The following is a 16,664-nucleotide window of genomic DNA, read 5'->3' on the forward strand; positions in this document are numbered from 1 at the left end:
AAATGAAAAAAGTTTAGAGTTAATGATGCAAATAATTATGTCAATATATAGTCATTAAAAAGGTGTTGGGGACTGCTTCCAGGCAGTGTAACCATATTGTATCGTTCACATTGGAGACAATCTGTCAGGGTGCTTACTAACATCCTTATCTGAGAGGTGAAAAAAGCAAGCCTCTCAGTTAATTTCGTTCTTAAGTTATCCTGGACTGGGAGGGAGTCAGTAAGACATGCAAATATATATGTAAGAATAAATTGTGAGTTTTCTTAAAGTTGTTATTTATTTTTTAGAGGCTGGAAAAAATTCAGAAAGTCCATTTAAATGGCGCCAAAGTGAAGAGTAAGCAAAGTGAACCCAGCAAACACTCGGGGTTTTCTACCTCAGACAACAGCACAGCCAACACTCCTCAGGATTACAGTGGGAACATGAAGTCCTTCCCATCCAGGAGCCCCTCCCAGGGTGATGAAGATTCTGCTCTGATTCTAACCCAAGACAATTTAAAAAGCTCAGACCCCGATCTTTCAGTGAATAGTGATCAAGAGTCTGGGGTGGAGGATTTGAGCTGTCGGTCTCCCAGTGGTGGTGAGCATGCACCCAGTGAAGACAGCGGCAAGGACCGGGACTCTGATGAAGCTGTGTTTCTCACTGCCTGAAGTTTCCCTTTGGAGTTCCAAAGTAAAAGACAAACACTTTCAAATTAAGGGGAAAGTGCAATTCGTAATAAAAATGTTGAGAAATGGCAAGTTCCATCCAGAACCATGAAATTAGAGCTGCGAAAATGAACAAAAAATAACAATGCTTTATCAATAGCCAGTTGTTTTATCACAGTATAATAAAGACTGATCACCATTCCCGAGGCTCATCAGACTATGAAAATGATATTCACTACAAAGGACGTCTCTTCCCCTAAGGTTGTCCAGACAAGGCTTCCCTGGCACAGCAGCATGTCTCTGCTTCTAAAGCCCTCCTCTCTTGTCTCTCATACCTGTTAATGTTTGCAGTTTTCTTTTCACTTCCAGATATGGTTTGCGTTCAGAGACATTTGACATTTCCTTCTGCCTTTACCCATATTTTAAAATATAAGTACTGAATACCTCTTTCTGTTAATAAATATATTCCTAAAAAGCTTTGAAATTAATCTTTTGAGTATGATAATCATTTTATTTTACCCCTCTGGAGTATCTTCTGCTTCTCAAAAATGTCTTTCTTTAACATGAATGTAGTACCTAATAACGCAGTAACCTCTCTCATTTTCTCCATCTCAAATCTGAGTCCAGACATTATCTCTTAGCAACCTTTCACTACTATTTCAGAGATTACACTTACCAAACCGTGAGGCACACCAACCTGATTCCAAATTACAACACTTTAAACTCAGTAGGTAATAATACATCAGCAAGGGAAAAGGTCAAGAACTAGGGAATTTGCTGATCATGTAGTTACTGTTCGCTTACTGTGATAAGACACCACAACCAAGGCAACTAGAATAAAGAATTTATTTGGGGCTCACAGTTTCAGAGGGTTAGAATCCACGGCCACCATGGTGGAAGCATGGCAGCAGCCAAGCAGGTACGGCATTGGAGCGGTGGCTGACAGCTCACATCTCGAGATGTAACCAAGAGGCAGTGAGAACTAACTGGAAAAGGCATGGGCTTTTTGAAGATTTAAAGGCGGCTCCCAGTACCATATCCCCTCCAACAAGGCCACGCTTCCTAATCTTTCCTAAACAGTTCCACCAACCAGGAACAACGCATTCAAATAGATGAGCTTTTGGGGGCCATCTTCGAACCCCCAACACATCTGCTAAACACAGGGAATAAAGGTTATAACACTTTTCATTTTACAAATTATATAGAAAATTAACGCTTTCTGTAACATTAGCAATATCTCATGACCATGGACTACTGAATGGCATTTCTGAAGTTTCTGTTAAAATACATTTAAAAAAGGATTTGAATTACGCGTTTGATCTGAAAACTCTTAATGGAGAAATGTTGCTGTGTTTGAACACTGAAATGTTCTTATGATTTTGCAATATAAGTACATTCTAATAAAGAGATACATTTAATTTTAGTTTTTTATAACAGTATTTTAAAGTGTGAAAATTTTTTATCAGATAATGTATTCAAATTTTTGGAAATAGAAATACAGTAATAAAAAAAGGACAAGATACTGAAGACCTAGTGTGAGTCATACACACATATCACATAATGTCATACAATATATAGTATTCACATTTGAAGACAGAATGACTTTAATATACTAAAGGCCTGTAGTATAAAAATATTGTTAATATAAAAATAAAGCAAGTATAATGCCTTTAGATGTTAAATTGAGCATTTTCTGTTGGAAAGTTTCCCAATTAAGCATATGGAACATTTACTCATTTCCTATAGAATATCTAATAGCTAATAAAAATAAAGACATGGGATGTAGTGGGTATGGCTTTTACAGCTTTAAAACATGAATCACTTCTTTTTCCTTTTTCCTTTTTTTTTTTTTAAGATAACATCTGACTGTGTAGCCCTGGCTGACTCAAAACTCAGGGATCTTCCTGCTTTTGCCACTTGAGTGTTGGCATTAAAGGTGTGTGTCGTCATGCCTGGTGTTTTTGACATTTTTATAGTACCCGCTCTTAGAAATATTGCTGCCTACGTTTTTATAGTAGACAGTAGGTCCACAACAACAAAGAAAAAACATCATCTATGGCAAACTGGACTATGTATGTATTTTAAATTATTACTTTTTAATGTGACACCTTCAACATCAGAGTCACACCCTTTTTGTTCCCTTCATCCTTTTACAAGACATAATTTAGGTATGTGTCCAAGGAGTCTTTTTTTTTTCTTTTAACAAATCAACACTGAAGCTACATACATGCTTACTGTCACCTCTCTTTTCAGAGTCCCTGGATAAATCATGGCCAATTCAACTAAAAATCTCTAGTACTATTATGTTCATTCTAAATGAAGCTTCAGTCATGAAGTGTTTTATTTAAGGTAGAGTTTCAGAGAATATAACTGACTTCGACATTACTTCCTGACCAGTAATAGTTATAGCTCAAGTGACTTACTACTTAGTAGTACTAAAGAATGTTGATCTTTTGAACAAGTCATTTGACAACTGGAAACTTCCTGAAGTGAGAGGAGCACAGAACAACAGGCGTCAGGCCTCCCTCTACCTTGTTTGTAACAAGGGCCTCGGTTGCTGCCATTCTGCCCACTATGAAAACTGGTCTGAAAGCTCGCTGGAATGAATCTCTCGCTCTCCTCTCCTGTGTAGAGTAACGGGATTAGCTACAGACCTGTTCCAGCATGTGCCAGGATCTTATACGGGTCCTGAGGATCTGAACTCCGGTACCTCATGCTTGCACGACACGTTAGCACCGAGCACCTCCCCAGCCCGTTTTCATTCCTTAAGAGGATGCAGGTCAGCTAGTACAGTGCCTTCCTCACAGGCACGAAGCTGAGCCCAGTCCGGGCTCCACATGAACTGGGGTTGGTGATACAAGCTTAGGCTCCTAGCACTCAGGAGGTGGAGGATCAGGACAAGGTCGTCCTCAGCTACATCAAAGTTAGAGGGCAGTCTGGGTTAGAAACTCTGCCTCAAAAGAACAGAAAGCACAAGCTTAATCTACTTCTTTCTCCTACAACAGAATCTTAGCTGTCCTTTAATTTAAATATATAAACTGTGGTCAAACAACCTTTGTTCTATATTGTGTTAATTTATTCTGAAATCTTCACCCAACTTTGACTTTACTGACTTAGTACTGTCCACCTGTAACTATCTTTGACAAATTGTACCCTGGTAGTCTAGTAATTCCTAAGCTTTCCTTTACAGTCTTCCATACTATACACTAAAGTAAAATCTGAGCATGTGCTTTGGTATTCCTATCTGTAGCCAAGTTTTACAAAGAAGAAATATGGCTATAAAATTACAACCATGTACTGCCTCCTGCAAATAAAGAACTCAAATTTACACTGGCATGTTCACATATTCACAAGTAATAACATATCCGAACTAGTTGGTCAACTTGTTATATATGTGCAAGCAACTGTGTGGTCAAATGTCTTGGTTTAATGTTTGGATTGTAAAGACGCTATCTGAACTTTGAAGGAGAAATTATGCTTCCTTACCTGACAATGAAACTTAGACAATTTAAGTTTAAAGCATGCTCTGGCCTGGGTGAGCAAGTGGGGTGGGTGGGTGTGTGTGTACGTGTACGTGTACGTGTGTGTGTGTGTGTGTACGTGTGTGTGCACATACTCGAGCTGTCTCTGCGTAGTCTTTCTACAATGCTGGAGGTGTTTAGCAGATGCTTAATAAAGAAGGCCTGCAAAGTGTCTCTTATTCTGGGACACCTCTGGTTGTTAAGAAAGCAACTAGACTATGACTGGCAAATTGTCTACTGACCACAGTGACTGCTGGGAATATTAAACACTAACACCAGTACACTCAGGAGAAGTCTTTGAATGTCCCCAAGTAGATCACAAATGTGAAACATTACTCCACAAGTTATCTCACCTACATCTGTATCAGGTAACAAGGTTAACCCTTGCCCGAGGACTAAGTACACGCCCTTAATAATAGTGCCAGGAAGACAGGCGGTTACAGTGGCGTAGCCAGCATTGGGTCTTACAATCCATGTGAATAAATCTCCCACAAACATGAAAAAAAATTTTTTTCAGTAAGAAAATATTTGCTTTTCTTAAAACTCTAGTCCCAAAACTCTGTAGAGTAAGAAAAATGAAGACAAGACAGTCCAATGTGTGCAGGCTCTGGAATGACAGTCACAGAGCGAAACTGAGCAATTATGTGTTCGGGGAGTCAGTGATTTAGATCCTACCTGACCAACCCCAGATATGTAGTTACTCATTTTCTTCTTTAGTTCTGTGACAAAATACAGAAACATTGCTGAATACATCTATGAATCAGAAAATTAAATTCATTAAAAATTAAGACTGAACATTACTTGTTATTATAAAGCTTCTTAGGAAAAAGAAATTTAAAAAATATTAAGTCAAAGTATTAAAATTTTACTGTTTTTCTCTAAATTTACCATTTCTTAACAAAAGGTTTTATTTTTTTTTTTACATTTGGAATATAAAAGGAGTATCATTTAACCAAGATTCATATATACTTAATTTTTAGTTAGCATGAAAGTCTGTATTGTAGTGGTTTAAGTGAAAGACAGTTTTTAAAATAAATAAAGTATCTATTTATGAGATGAATGGCACCTGTCTGTAACCCTGTACTGGGGGGGAGGGGCACAAGTTTGAGGCTAGACTGGGCTACACAGTACAACCCTGTTCCAGATCAAAATAAAGCCAATGTATTTACCTGTATTGCTCCCTAAATGTATCTTTAGTCTGAAAGTGAAACTGTAAGAAAGTAGATTCTTCTCTTATTTACTGCAGGTACTGTAGGTTGCTGTCTTGAGATGGCACCTTGGCAGGACTGCTGTTCCCTGACAGTGAGTATCTGAAAACTGCTCTGGACAGTTTCATCATCTGGAAAGAAAGATGTACGGCCGTGTGTGTGTGTGTGTGTGTGTGTGTGTGTGTGTGTGTGTGTGTGTGTGTGTGTCTCAGAGGGTGGGGTACATGACTTTTTCATAGCTGAAAATTTGAAAGAAGGCTGACAGGAAAAGAATTTAATAACCACTCTTGATAAAGAAATGAGGCAGCTTCAAGTTAAAACTAAAAATGTAAATCAGTAGTTTTATAAAATATTAAAAACTAGCTAGAATTACATGCATATATGTTTAATCAGGAATAGCAGAGGAACTTAAATACAGGATTTGTCAACAATAAACATCTTTAGTGCAAATAGTGCAGAAACTTTTCTCAAAACAAATATAGCAATCATTCTAATCTATACAAAATCAGTCTCAGGTGCATATATACTCTATAGGCATCTGGATGTCAGCCATGGTCATGAAAGGCCAATTCCTAAGTCATAAATAGAAAATAATGTGCTTAGGTTTGTGTCACATTTCTTTCTTGATAGTTCATGTTTTCAGGAAAATCTGAAATGAAAAAAATTTCAAATTTAAGATTATAAATACTCATTTCTTTATATTGTCTTCCTGTTTAGATATTATAACTGGGAGGGAACTCGATATTGACTGGGAGGGAACTGGGTTAGGAAAAGATTTCAGTGTGTCCCTTTCAATAATCTATTTCTACTTCTTGGGCTGGGGGTGAATACAAACAGTATAAAAATTAGCTCAACTTGGAAATTAAAATATAACACAATTCAGAAGTGATTGTAATAGAATAAAAACTAGAGATAAGAAATGCCTATTACCTCACCCTTTTCAAAAGAACCCCCATGCTCATCCTTGAAGTGTACTCCTTCAGCCGGGACGGCTGCAGGCGGGTGATTCATCCATCTCTCCTAGGGTAGGGATCTGTACTTCAACTCAAGACTCTCAGTACATGCCCGCTGCTGTGGCTGATGGGTGACTAAGGAAAGGGCTGGTGATGTAGGTCGGTTTTAGAGTGCTTGTTGAACACATGGAAAGCAATGGGTCTGATCCCAACACTACAAACAAAAATCAGACTTGATGCAGATATGAGAAACAGCCGGAGAAAGATTTGTTTTGGTTATTAAGTAGTTTCCAGTATGTCTCAGGAACTGCACTATACTTCCCTTATTTTGACTCTGTAGTAACTGTATTCTCCTTCCGTAACAAGCTCTTATTTAAGATTCTGGGGTTTGTGGTGTTTTAAAGAGAAGTACCCCAACAGTCCTTGATAGCTGATCACCTGGTGCTGTCTTGGGAAGTGGTGCAGTCTGGCTTGTCAAGTCACTATGGGTGGGCTTTGAGAGGTCATAGCACACTGTATTAATAGTCTGCTTTCTGCTTTATGTTTGTGGTTAAAGATGTGATCTCTTAGCTTGCTGCTCCAGCTGTCTGATGCTAAGCCTCCCTCACCATTATGGACTCTCCCTTACCAACCACAAACACAAATAACTTCTATCTATAAGATACCTTGGTCATGGTATTTTATCATAGCAAGAGAATACAGGGCAGGGTTTTCTTCTATAAACAAGACACTCCTAAAATCAGTAGGGAGGAAAAGGAAAGGACCTTGAGGGCTAGAAGATCATGGATGAGAAGATGATGGTAGAAGGAAGAGCATGGCTGTAAGCTAACCTTAGGAGAAATGCAAACTCTTGGTAAGGATACAGCAGCACTGAGAAAATAGCTAAAAGGCACCTACTGATATAGTCTTACTTACATGTTAATGTTTAGGATATAACTGTCAGTATTTTTAACAGTCAATGACATAATGATAGAATCATGTTAACAGCAGTGAACAGGCACTATTAAGAGCTATTCAGGTAAAGCATATTTGTACAATATATTGCCTTGAGATACTAGCTAGATAAGCACTTACCTAGAGAGGAGCATGGAACTGGCTGTGCATGGCTATCACCTGGTGAAGCTTCTCTTCTTTAGCTCTTCTACAGTGGCAAATCTAGAAGATAAATTATTTAAAATACCAATCACTCTTCCAACTACTTCCAACACTGAGACAGAATTCCAAGAATATTTTGTTAATATTCCTTTAGCTTTTTCACATTTAAGGTAGCTAGTAATTCCTCAGAATTTAGGAGGAACCTAGAAGAATATTAAGGTTTATTTGAAAAGTCTTTGACTGTAAACTTTCCTAATATTAAACCTTGATTAATTTCAAAACCTGTGCTTTAAAAAAAAAAACAAAAACTTAAGAACTAAACTTTGCTCTTGTTAACTATGGAAGATTAACAAACAAACTTCAGTGTAACTATACAGAATAGAATGGATCAGAAACCAATTTCTACTAATACTATAAACAGACAAATTACTAACCATCTCTGAATTTTGTCTCTAATGAAGAATGAAGCTCATAAAATCTGCCCTGTCTTCTTTAACAGGCCACATGCACAGAAGCATACCCTCTCACAAATACACCCTACACAAACATTTCATAAAACTTTCTAAATAACAAAGATGACTCTTCCAGAGATTGGGTAAATATTTAGGACTATTAAATATTTAGCATCAAATTGTTAAGCAGATTTTTCTCCCTTGGATACAATGGAAACACCAGAATAGAAGCTGTTCAAGAAAGTTCTAAACAGTATTTAAATTATTATTTTTTAATGTCTGTAAGTTATTATATATTTAGACAACATAAAAAACAGACTGTTTGCAGAAAAATAGTACAGTTGATTTGCCAGCTCCTGCTCAATGATTCAGTTGTTTCTGAATGAGAACTATCACTTGATTTCCCTGCTTGTGTACTCAGAACTAACAGGTTTAAAGCGACAGTAGAGTCCTGCTTTCCTTCCCCAAAGGAGCTTTTCAGATTCCTCTCAGTACTCAAAACTCCAGCTTGGTTAGTTGCTAACGATTTTTACTTATGCACACACTTAAATATTTTGATATTATGTTGTCACTCATCCTCAATTGAAGAGTATTACATACTGTTCTCTTTTCCTTGAAGCTATTGAGAAAATCATCTATTTCAGTTTTTCCCTCCAGGAAATCTTCGGCAATATTATCAGACTCCTCCTCAGCCTCATGTGCGGCTACTTTCAATCTTGCCTGTAGGGCACTTGCACTACAACTCTGAACAGAAAAAAAATCAGGCAATGCATTAGTCTATAATATCAGATGCACTGTAGGGGGGAAATGAAAAGCAATCTTCACATGGGTCTTCAGCATTGGCTGCTTGGATAGATTCTGCCTTAGCTAGGGTTTCTTCTCTTACTGTAATGAAACACCAGGACAGAAAGCAAACTGGGGATGAAGGATTTGTTTGGCTTACAGTTCCACATCACCATTCATCACTGAAGAAGGTTAGGACAGGAACTCAAACTGGGTAGGAACCTGGAGGCAGGAGCTGATGCAGAGGACATGGAGGAGTGCTGCTTTTGGTCTGTTTCTCATGGCTTGCTTAGCCTGCTTTCTTATAGAGCTCAAGGACTGTACCACCCACAATGGGATGGGCTCTACCCTATCAATACCTGATTAAGAAAATGTACTACAGACTCATACACAGCCCAATCTTATGGAGGTATTTTCTTAATTGGGGCTCCTTCCTCTCTGATAACTATAGCTTGTGTCAATTTGACCTACAATTAGCAAGTACAGATATCAAACACAAATCACAAATTGTAAAAGTATAAAAATATATAAATGAGAAACTGAAAGACCACTGTTCTAGACAGTTTGGAGTTACATCACTGTGACAATACCTACTCAGATGACCCAATGATCCCCATCTCCTTGTATTCCTGTTCTTGTCTTTGTTAGGTTACGACAACAATGATAATGCAAAGGATCTTCAAAAATCAATGCAATCTCATACAGCCCAAGAGTCTTTCATTGAAAAAAAGAAGTATCCTAACATTCAAATGACATCCCATCTGGGTTAACAATGCTCCCTCCAAGAACCAAAGACTACCTAACCGGAAAAAAAAAAAAAAAATCAAACACTAGGCATGAGAAAGCCTCTTGATTTGTTGCTCAGAGTTGCCCAAGAGATGCCCCAAACACTACAGGCTTTTGCTGTTGCCCTTGGTTGCCATCCAGAGGTGGACAGTCAAGTCCTTATTGCTGAAGACAGTATGTACTTCAGACACAAGGCCTTAAGTCCACCATAAAGACTAGCTTTCATGGTATGAGAAAGCACCACACAAACTTGTGAAGATGAGAGGCAATCACAGTTCTACGCAGCTATGATGCCTATGAACTACAGTAATGACAAGCATGTCATGATAACTCAAAGTGCAGTAGCAGCATGCACACCTTGGCAGTAACCATTACCTTTTAGTAGGATGTAAAACCTGCTTGACAAAGGGGGAAATCATGCCTGTGACAGGGAACCTAGCCAACTACACAGGGCTAGTGAAGTAGTGAATCCTAAAGAACCTACAATCACTTTATTAATCCAGCATAATCTTAATTCGCAGATGAGCTGTCCTCGCCCCTCATCAAGAAAACTTCTCTTTGTAACATATCAGAAAGACAAATACAGAAAACCACAACTAATCAAAACACAGAGTTGTGGAACCCAGTCCAAATAGATACAAAACAACTCCTGGAGCTAAGGCCCAGGGAACATGGGAAGATTAGAAGGGCCAGAGGACCAGGGAGTTTCCTGTGAGGTTTTGTCTCCTCGTGATGTCAGAAGTTAGTCCATAAAGCATCACAGACGTATCTGTTGGTTTTCTGGAAGGTTTTTGGTATTGTTTTTTTTGAGACAGGTTTACCTCTGTAGCTCTGGCCATCTTGGAACTCACTCTGTAGACCAGGCTAGACTCAAATTCAGAGATCAGCCTACCTCTGCTTTCCAAGTCTGTGGATTAGAGGCGTATGCCACCACCTCAGGCCAGTTTTTAAGTATTTCAAGAATCACCTCAAGAAATTCTTACAGAAATGTCCACGGGCAAGAAAAAAAGTGCAAGCTCAACTGTGCTGGCAGCAGGGATGCAGCTGAGGCCTTACGTACGCTCGGTAAATGTTCCAGGTCTCAGCCCTGAAACAGAGCTCTTTAGAAGACATAGACATTTTCTCTGAGATGAGTTTGCTACTTTCTCGTTTGCTCTTTATAATCCACTCGCAACGCTTGTACTGTCTGTATTATACATGTGTTCTTTAAAAATTCACTTTCACTTTTATTTTTATTACTTATCAATTTTAAATATATTTGAATGTGAGCATTTTTCTCTATGAAATGTTTTTCCATAAAAATCTTTTTAAAATATTCCTAGCAATTAACTGATTTTTACACTTTGTTCTAAAACTCTATGTGTCTGTAGCATTTTCCTATACTCTGTATGATAGGGTCTTTTTTTTTTTTTCTTTTTTTCGGAGCTGGGGACCGAACCCAGGGCCTTGCGCTCGCTAGGCAAGCGCTCTACCGCTGAGCTAAATCCCAAATCCCTATGATAGGATCTTTATGAAGTTTGATATGAAGGATCAAGGCTATTTCTCATTGGATTCTAAACTGATAAACAATTATGTAATTTGTGAATCCTGAAGTTTTTCTAGTTATTGGTCACATACACGAATCTATTTTGGAAATGCAGCCTGCGCCATACAACTATTTTCCATCTTCCTACAAAACTTCTGTATCATTTTAAATGACATTTCACAGAATACTTTGGTTTGCTATTGATGAAGCATGTTTTTCTCATTCCTTTTTCGTTCAATTCTTCCTGACTGCTTTAATCCATTCATATTTTTTTAACTTATCAAATAAAACTTAGAATTTGTCTCATGTAGCTAGTTGGGATAAAGACAAATTATCACTTTTAAAATTATACTAATACTCTACAAAGAACTATAGGTAATGAAATAAACCTAGCAGTAGGGTAAGTGGTCCTCTGCAGGGAAGAACACAGCATTAGTTGTCCAATGCCAAACAGTAAGCCCTGAAAGCCTACACAGAAATAATATATATGAACTCAGGTAATATATTCTTATGCATGAATATAAGAAATAAACGCATGTATTCATGCAATAACAACTGATTAAGAAGAAAGGCCTTGCATCTGAAGGAGAGTAGAGAGGAGGATGTAGGAGTACCCAGTGCATTTCAACCTTCCTAATGCTGTGACCATTTAATGCAGTTCCTCATGCTGTGCTGACTCCCAACCATAAAATGATTTCATTGCTATTTTATAACTATAATTTTGCCACTGCTATGAATGATAATTTAAGTGTCCCATATGCAGGACATCTGACATGCAACCCCTGTGGGGGTAGCGATTCATGGGTGAGAACCACTGGTTTAGACACAAGCAAAGCAAGGATGCTGTAATGAAAATACAACCTCAAATACTAACAAAAAGAACAGTAGGCAGACATGTGTAAAAGTGAATGTAGGGATGTTTGGTGACTATTAGAGGAATACATAGATGCACATTACAAATCAAAGGCAAAATGAAAATGTTTTTAAAACTAAGAGAATGCTAGGAAACCCTACTCAGTTCTTCCCTTCTATAACTATGAAGCTACAACAAAAAAAGTTGTGAATGGTCTTGAAAAACACTGTATTTCATTGATGACAAGGCTTGTGAGTTTTTTCACACCCAAATAGTATTCATTTCTCAAAACCAAACAACCCAATCAAACAATGGGGTAGAGAACTAAACGGAGAATTCACAACAGAGGAATCTCTAACAGCTGAGAAGCACTTAAAGAAATGTTTAAAGTCCTTAGGGATTAGGGAAATGAAAATCAAAACGACCGTGAGATTCTGCCTTATACCAATCAGAATGGCTAAGATCAAAACCTCAGGCAACAGCACATGTTAGCGAGGATGTGGAGAAAGAGGAACACTCCTCCATTGCTGGTGGAATTGCAATTTAACATCTGTTAAATTTTTAAAAACATATTTGGGGGATTAATTGGAAATATTCAACTTTTAATTTATATTCTGAAGAATCAAATCGTATTAATACTCTTTCATTCCACTCATATTCTATGCTGTTCTAACAAGAAAATATAAGTAGTCTCTTAAGGGAAATAAATTATTAACTACAATGTTTCTTGCCACAGTAAGCTATAAAGATTACACCCCTTATTTTATTTTTAAAGATTATTTTTCATAAGCAGAAGTCTAATTTTTTAAATTATACTTAATTTAAAATATCTTTTTGTTACTAGGTTTTGTTACTAGGTTATATTACTTTCCAAATTCCCTGGGGTTTTCCTTCCTTTTGGGATTGGGAACTAGATAAACTCCGCGTGGACAAGATCTGTGTGCTTATAGGTGTCAGCTTTCTAGTGAGCACAGGCAAGGCCAGCACCTGTGGAGGATGACAGCTCCCCAGGGACAGAAAGAACTAGCCAGTCCTACCTCGCTGAGTTCATGCTGCCTTTGCATCTTCTTTTCAAAGGTAGATTTCATTTGTATAAGTAATTCATACTAAAAGAAAACATAAAATGGCTGTTTAATTTGATTTTGAAGAGTAAAAATGTCTTCAAAATGATCAGAAACTCACCTTATCTAAGACGGCCTGCCTTTTGGTTTCCAGGCTATGCTCCAAAAGGAGATTTTTTCCTGGAAGACAAATCTCTGCTTATTTCCCAGCACAGATCACATTTTTCTCAGGAATTATGAATTAGAGCAGAGGGAGACATACTTGCTAATTCCTCGATACTTTTTACTAGGTCTTCCTTGTCGGTAATAATTTGCTTTAGTTGAGGCAACATCAGGAACTGTTCTAGTAATACCTCCTCCTGTTCATTCATGTCTGTGAGCTGTGACACACTAAAGACACAAAAGAAAAAGCAATTATTAATAAATATTAGTCAACTGGTTTCTCTCCATGGCAATAAATGTTCACAATGTTCTAGCTTAACTTGTGTGATGAGTATTTTTATGTGACAGAAGCTAGAGTCATCTGAGAGGAAGATACCTCAACTGGGAAAATGCCTGTAAGAGTAGGCTTCAGGTAAGCCTAGAAGGCATTTTCTTAGTTAGTGATTGATGTGGGAGGGAACTCAGCAAGCAAGCTGCAGAGAGCAAGCCTGAGTCACATGCAGGGACCCGGCAGAGGGAGATAGAGGAGCACAGGAAACAAGAGGGCACCATGGGGATGGCTACAAGTATGGAGACTGTGCACTATTTCATTCCTCCTTCTGAGGTTCTCATAAGTTTTTATAGTAGGGAAACTTTTCAAAAGGAGAAAGGAAAGACAATTCTTTATAAAGTAGCCTTGTTCTCGGAGCCCCAGCCACGTCGTATGGCACAGTGGGCCCTGCTGCGGAGCCTGCACTCCTGACACATTATTGTTATGTCTACAGTGAACCAAAGCAAAGGAAGCCCAACCTCATGTCTTAAGTCACAAGACTGCTCACAGGCTTCAGTCTGCATAGTCCTGGTAGAATATATTCTAAAGACATAAAATTCCAAATTATTCTTAATTGCATCCAATGGCCTTAATACTAGCAGCATCATGGATATTATAAATCCTTAGTGGACACGGGGTGCCCCACCAAGTGGAAAGGCCATAAAATGTTTTATCCATGGTGCATCTTATGTTCTATGAACAACAGTACCTTAAACTTGAATCCTGCCACTATAAATCTGAATAAAATTTTGGCTTCTAATGAAATGTTTTTAATATATTATGATAACTTTAGTGTACTCATCTATACACATTAATCTACTAAAGAAACAATGAAAGACCTATTTTGAAATTATCAAAATCTAACACTTTCACCAAAAATTCTCAAAGACTGTAAGTCACATGAGCGAAAAGAACGTTTGTTACCTTGGTAATCATGACATTTAGAATAATCCCTAGGTACAGGCCAGTCATGTAACAACTTACCAGACGAAAGCTGACCATACTTTACCCACTAACACAACCACAGAAACGGAATAAATCATTTTATTTAATTTGACTATGAAACTATAAATAAAACAGACAAAACCATCTTTATTCTTCAATTTTTTTTTTTACCTTAGTTCTGAAAGTTCTGGAAATGCATCAGGAATATCCGGCATCTTATAACCAAAACCATTTTGGTTAATCTAAAGAAGAGTTTGAGAGAGTGTTAGATCTGAGCTGTACGTCTGACTGCCCGCATTTCTAACTGTCAAGTACTCATCCAGCAGTGCTTTTACTACATCTCTCGTGCACGTCCATCTCTGCTCATCACACCAACCACATCTCTCTGGACGTTTATTCAGAGTTTACACTTTATGATGGAAGGAGTGGGTCTTAGAAGACCCTGGATTATTAGCCTGTGTGGAAGTATATGATTATAAAATAACTCTCTATGAGCAACTGTAACAGGTATAGAGAATTATCTGTGGGTTTCATACATGTAAATGAATATACTTCATTCAAATAAAGACATGAAGCATAAATTAGTAAACTACCAGCACTGAGTAGCTACATATTTAAGTTAAAAAAAATAGGACAGATGAAGAACATAGTACTAATTTGAATATTTATGGCTTTTTTATTAGGACACTCCAAATTTTCCCCTAAATTTTTAAAAAATATTAATAATAGTTTTTGTTGCCGGACAAAATGACCCATGTGTTTAATCCCAGCACTGAGGAGGCAGGGGCAGCAGATCTATCTCTGTGACTTCTAGGCCAGCCTGGTCCACAGAGTGAGTTCCAGGACAGCCAGAGCTACTCACTGACCCTGTCTCAAAAAAAAAAAAAAAAAAATGACAGTTTGTTTATAATCTTTATTAACATAGTGATGGAAGATTTTGGAAAAGACAAAATTCACACAGGTTTGTATTTTTAATGATTATAAAATTTAATTATGTTGAACATATGTGTATACACATACATATTTATATATGTGTGTATGTGTTTCTGTATGTGCATATGAGTATAGGAGCAGGTATGTGTGAAGGCCAAAGGTAAACACTGGGTGGTTTTTTTTTTCTCTTTTGACATGGGTTTCTCATTCAACCAAGAACTTAGTTATCATTACATGTAGAGTAATCCCTAGGTATAGGCTAGTCTAACAACTTACTGGCCAAAACTGATTTATACCACTTACCATGCTAAAAGAACAGTGAAACACTTTTAAATCATTTTATTTAATTTGAATATGAAACTATAAAATAAAACAGATAAAACCCTGTTTACTCTTTGTATTGTTTACCTTAGTTCTGAAAGTTCTGGAAATGCATCAGGAATGTCTGGCACCTTATAACCAGGAAGGAATTACCATGCCTGGAACTTTAAGAAAGATGCCAGAGATCTGAACTGAGTTCCTTGTGCTTGCACAACAAACAGTTTAATGCTTGAATCATTATGCCAGCCTCCAAATCCACAGATGTAGTTTAAACACAAAATAATGGTTTTTTGGCAACTACTACCAGCCTTACTTATAACCATATATATTTTAAGCCAATACAATGCTGGAAGCCTTGAACATGCTGCAATAGATCCTCTTTGATCTGATACTCTGGTATAATCCAATCTTGTGCCTTTCCAGTAAATCCTACTTGCCGGCCAGCCAGATCTGCTACAGGCAACTTTACAAACGTGCCACCTGGCATATAGCACAAGGCCTCTGTCAGTGTTTTCCAATCACATAGTGCTTTTATGTAACCTCTTGTTATCCTCAAAATGTTATAACCATCTTTAAAAATCTGGCTTCAAGCATAAATTCATCAGTCATTTATCTGCATCATTTTCCACTGAGCAACTACTATGTGCACAGTAGGAAGCATGGGGATAAAATAAAACACTGGAATGATCATTCCTTCTACTTTTGGTTTCTGGAGGCAGTGACCTCAATTGCCAACTCTGGACTGTCTCTAGAAACTTTATACACAAGTCCTCCTTGGTTACTTCTGAGTTTATTATCTGAGATGACAAATATGACTTCATCTTTTATGCCTAGCTTAGTAGACAGACATAATAAAAACTAGCTGACCAAACACCTACTTCACAGGTACAAAACACAGACTCCAGAGTTACCGACCGATGCTGAAGATTCTGTTGTGGGAACTGGTAATGGCAGACTTGAAAGGATGCCAAATGAAGGCGCCACAGGCTTGGCTGCAGTGTAACTTGTGGTTGAAGAAGAAACAGTGTCAGCTACAGACAAAGAAGTGATGCTCCTGCTAGCAGCTTCTTGTGGAGGGTAGGAAGGAAGAAATGGAAACCCCTGAGAAG

At 37.8% G+C, this 16,664-nt stretch overlaps 3 protein-coding genes across 10 annotated transcripts in view; 2 read left to right on the top strand and 1 right to left on the bottom strand.

The window, feature by feature from the left end:
• Mtmr7 (myotubularin related protein 7) overlaps positions 1-2,086 on the top strand; it is a 91,873-nt gene extending 89,787 nt beyond the window's left edge. For 5 of the 6 annotated variants that reach the window (XM_087588353.1, XM_087588352.1, XM_087588356.1 and 2 more), the window contains one exon: positions 288-2,086. In XM_087588353.1, coding sequence (XP_087444479.1) covers positions 288-650 — 363 coding nt within the window. In that variant the 3' untranslated portion in view covers positions 651-2,086. The remainder of the gene's footprint in view (positions 1-287) is intronic. The other variant, NM_001107312.3, reaches the window with a different exon arrangement.
• Positions 1-16,664, top strand: part of Erich1 (glutamate-rich 1) — a gene marked incomplete at its 5' end in the record, with an annotated part of 52,793,804 nt that overhangs the window by 28,945,277 nt on the left and 23,831,863 nt on the right.
• The window catches only part of Vps37a (VPS37A subunit of ESCRT-I), a 42,820-nt gene continuing 27,635 nt past the window's right edge, over positions 1,480-16,664 (bottom strand). Inside the window, exons 5-12 of one of the 4 annotated variants that reach the window (XM_087587912.1) lie at positions 16,471-16,664; positions 14,473-14,543; positions 13,147-13,274; positions 13,006-13,064; positions 12,861-12,929; positions 8,477-8,620; positions 7,404-7,484; positions 5,691-6,543 (exon numbers count right to left, since the gene is read on the bottom strand). The exon at positions 16,471-16,664 is cut by the window's right edge and continues 35 nt beyond it. In XM_087587912.1, coding sequence (XP_087444038.1) covers positions 7,404-7,484; positions 8,477-8,620; positions 12,861-12,929; positions 13,006-13,064; positions 13,147-13,274; positions 14,473-14,543; positions 16,471-16,664 — 746 coding nt within the window. In that variant the 3' untranslated portion in view covers positions 5,691-6,543. Of the gene's footprint in view, positions 6,544-7,403; positions 7,485-8,476; positions 8,621-12,860; positions 12,930-13,005; positions 13,065-13,146; positions 13,275-14,472; positions 14,544-16,470 lie in introns of all 4 variants that reach the window. The other 3 variants (NM_001024867.1, XM_087587913.1, XM_087587915.1) reach the window with 3 other exon arrangements.

Source organism: Rattus norvegicus, chromosome 16 (genome assembly GCF_021556685.1).
Source record: "Rattus norvegicus strain SHRSP/BbbUtx chromosome 16, alternate assembly SHRSP_T2T, whole genome shotgun sequence".
Classification (NCBI taxonomy): Eukaryota; Metazoa; Chordata; class Mammalia; order Rodentia; family Muridae; genus Rattus; species Rattus norvegicus.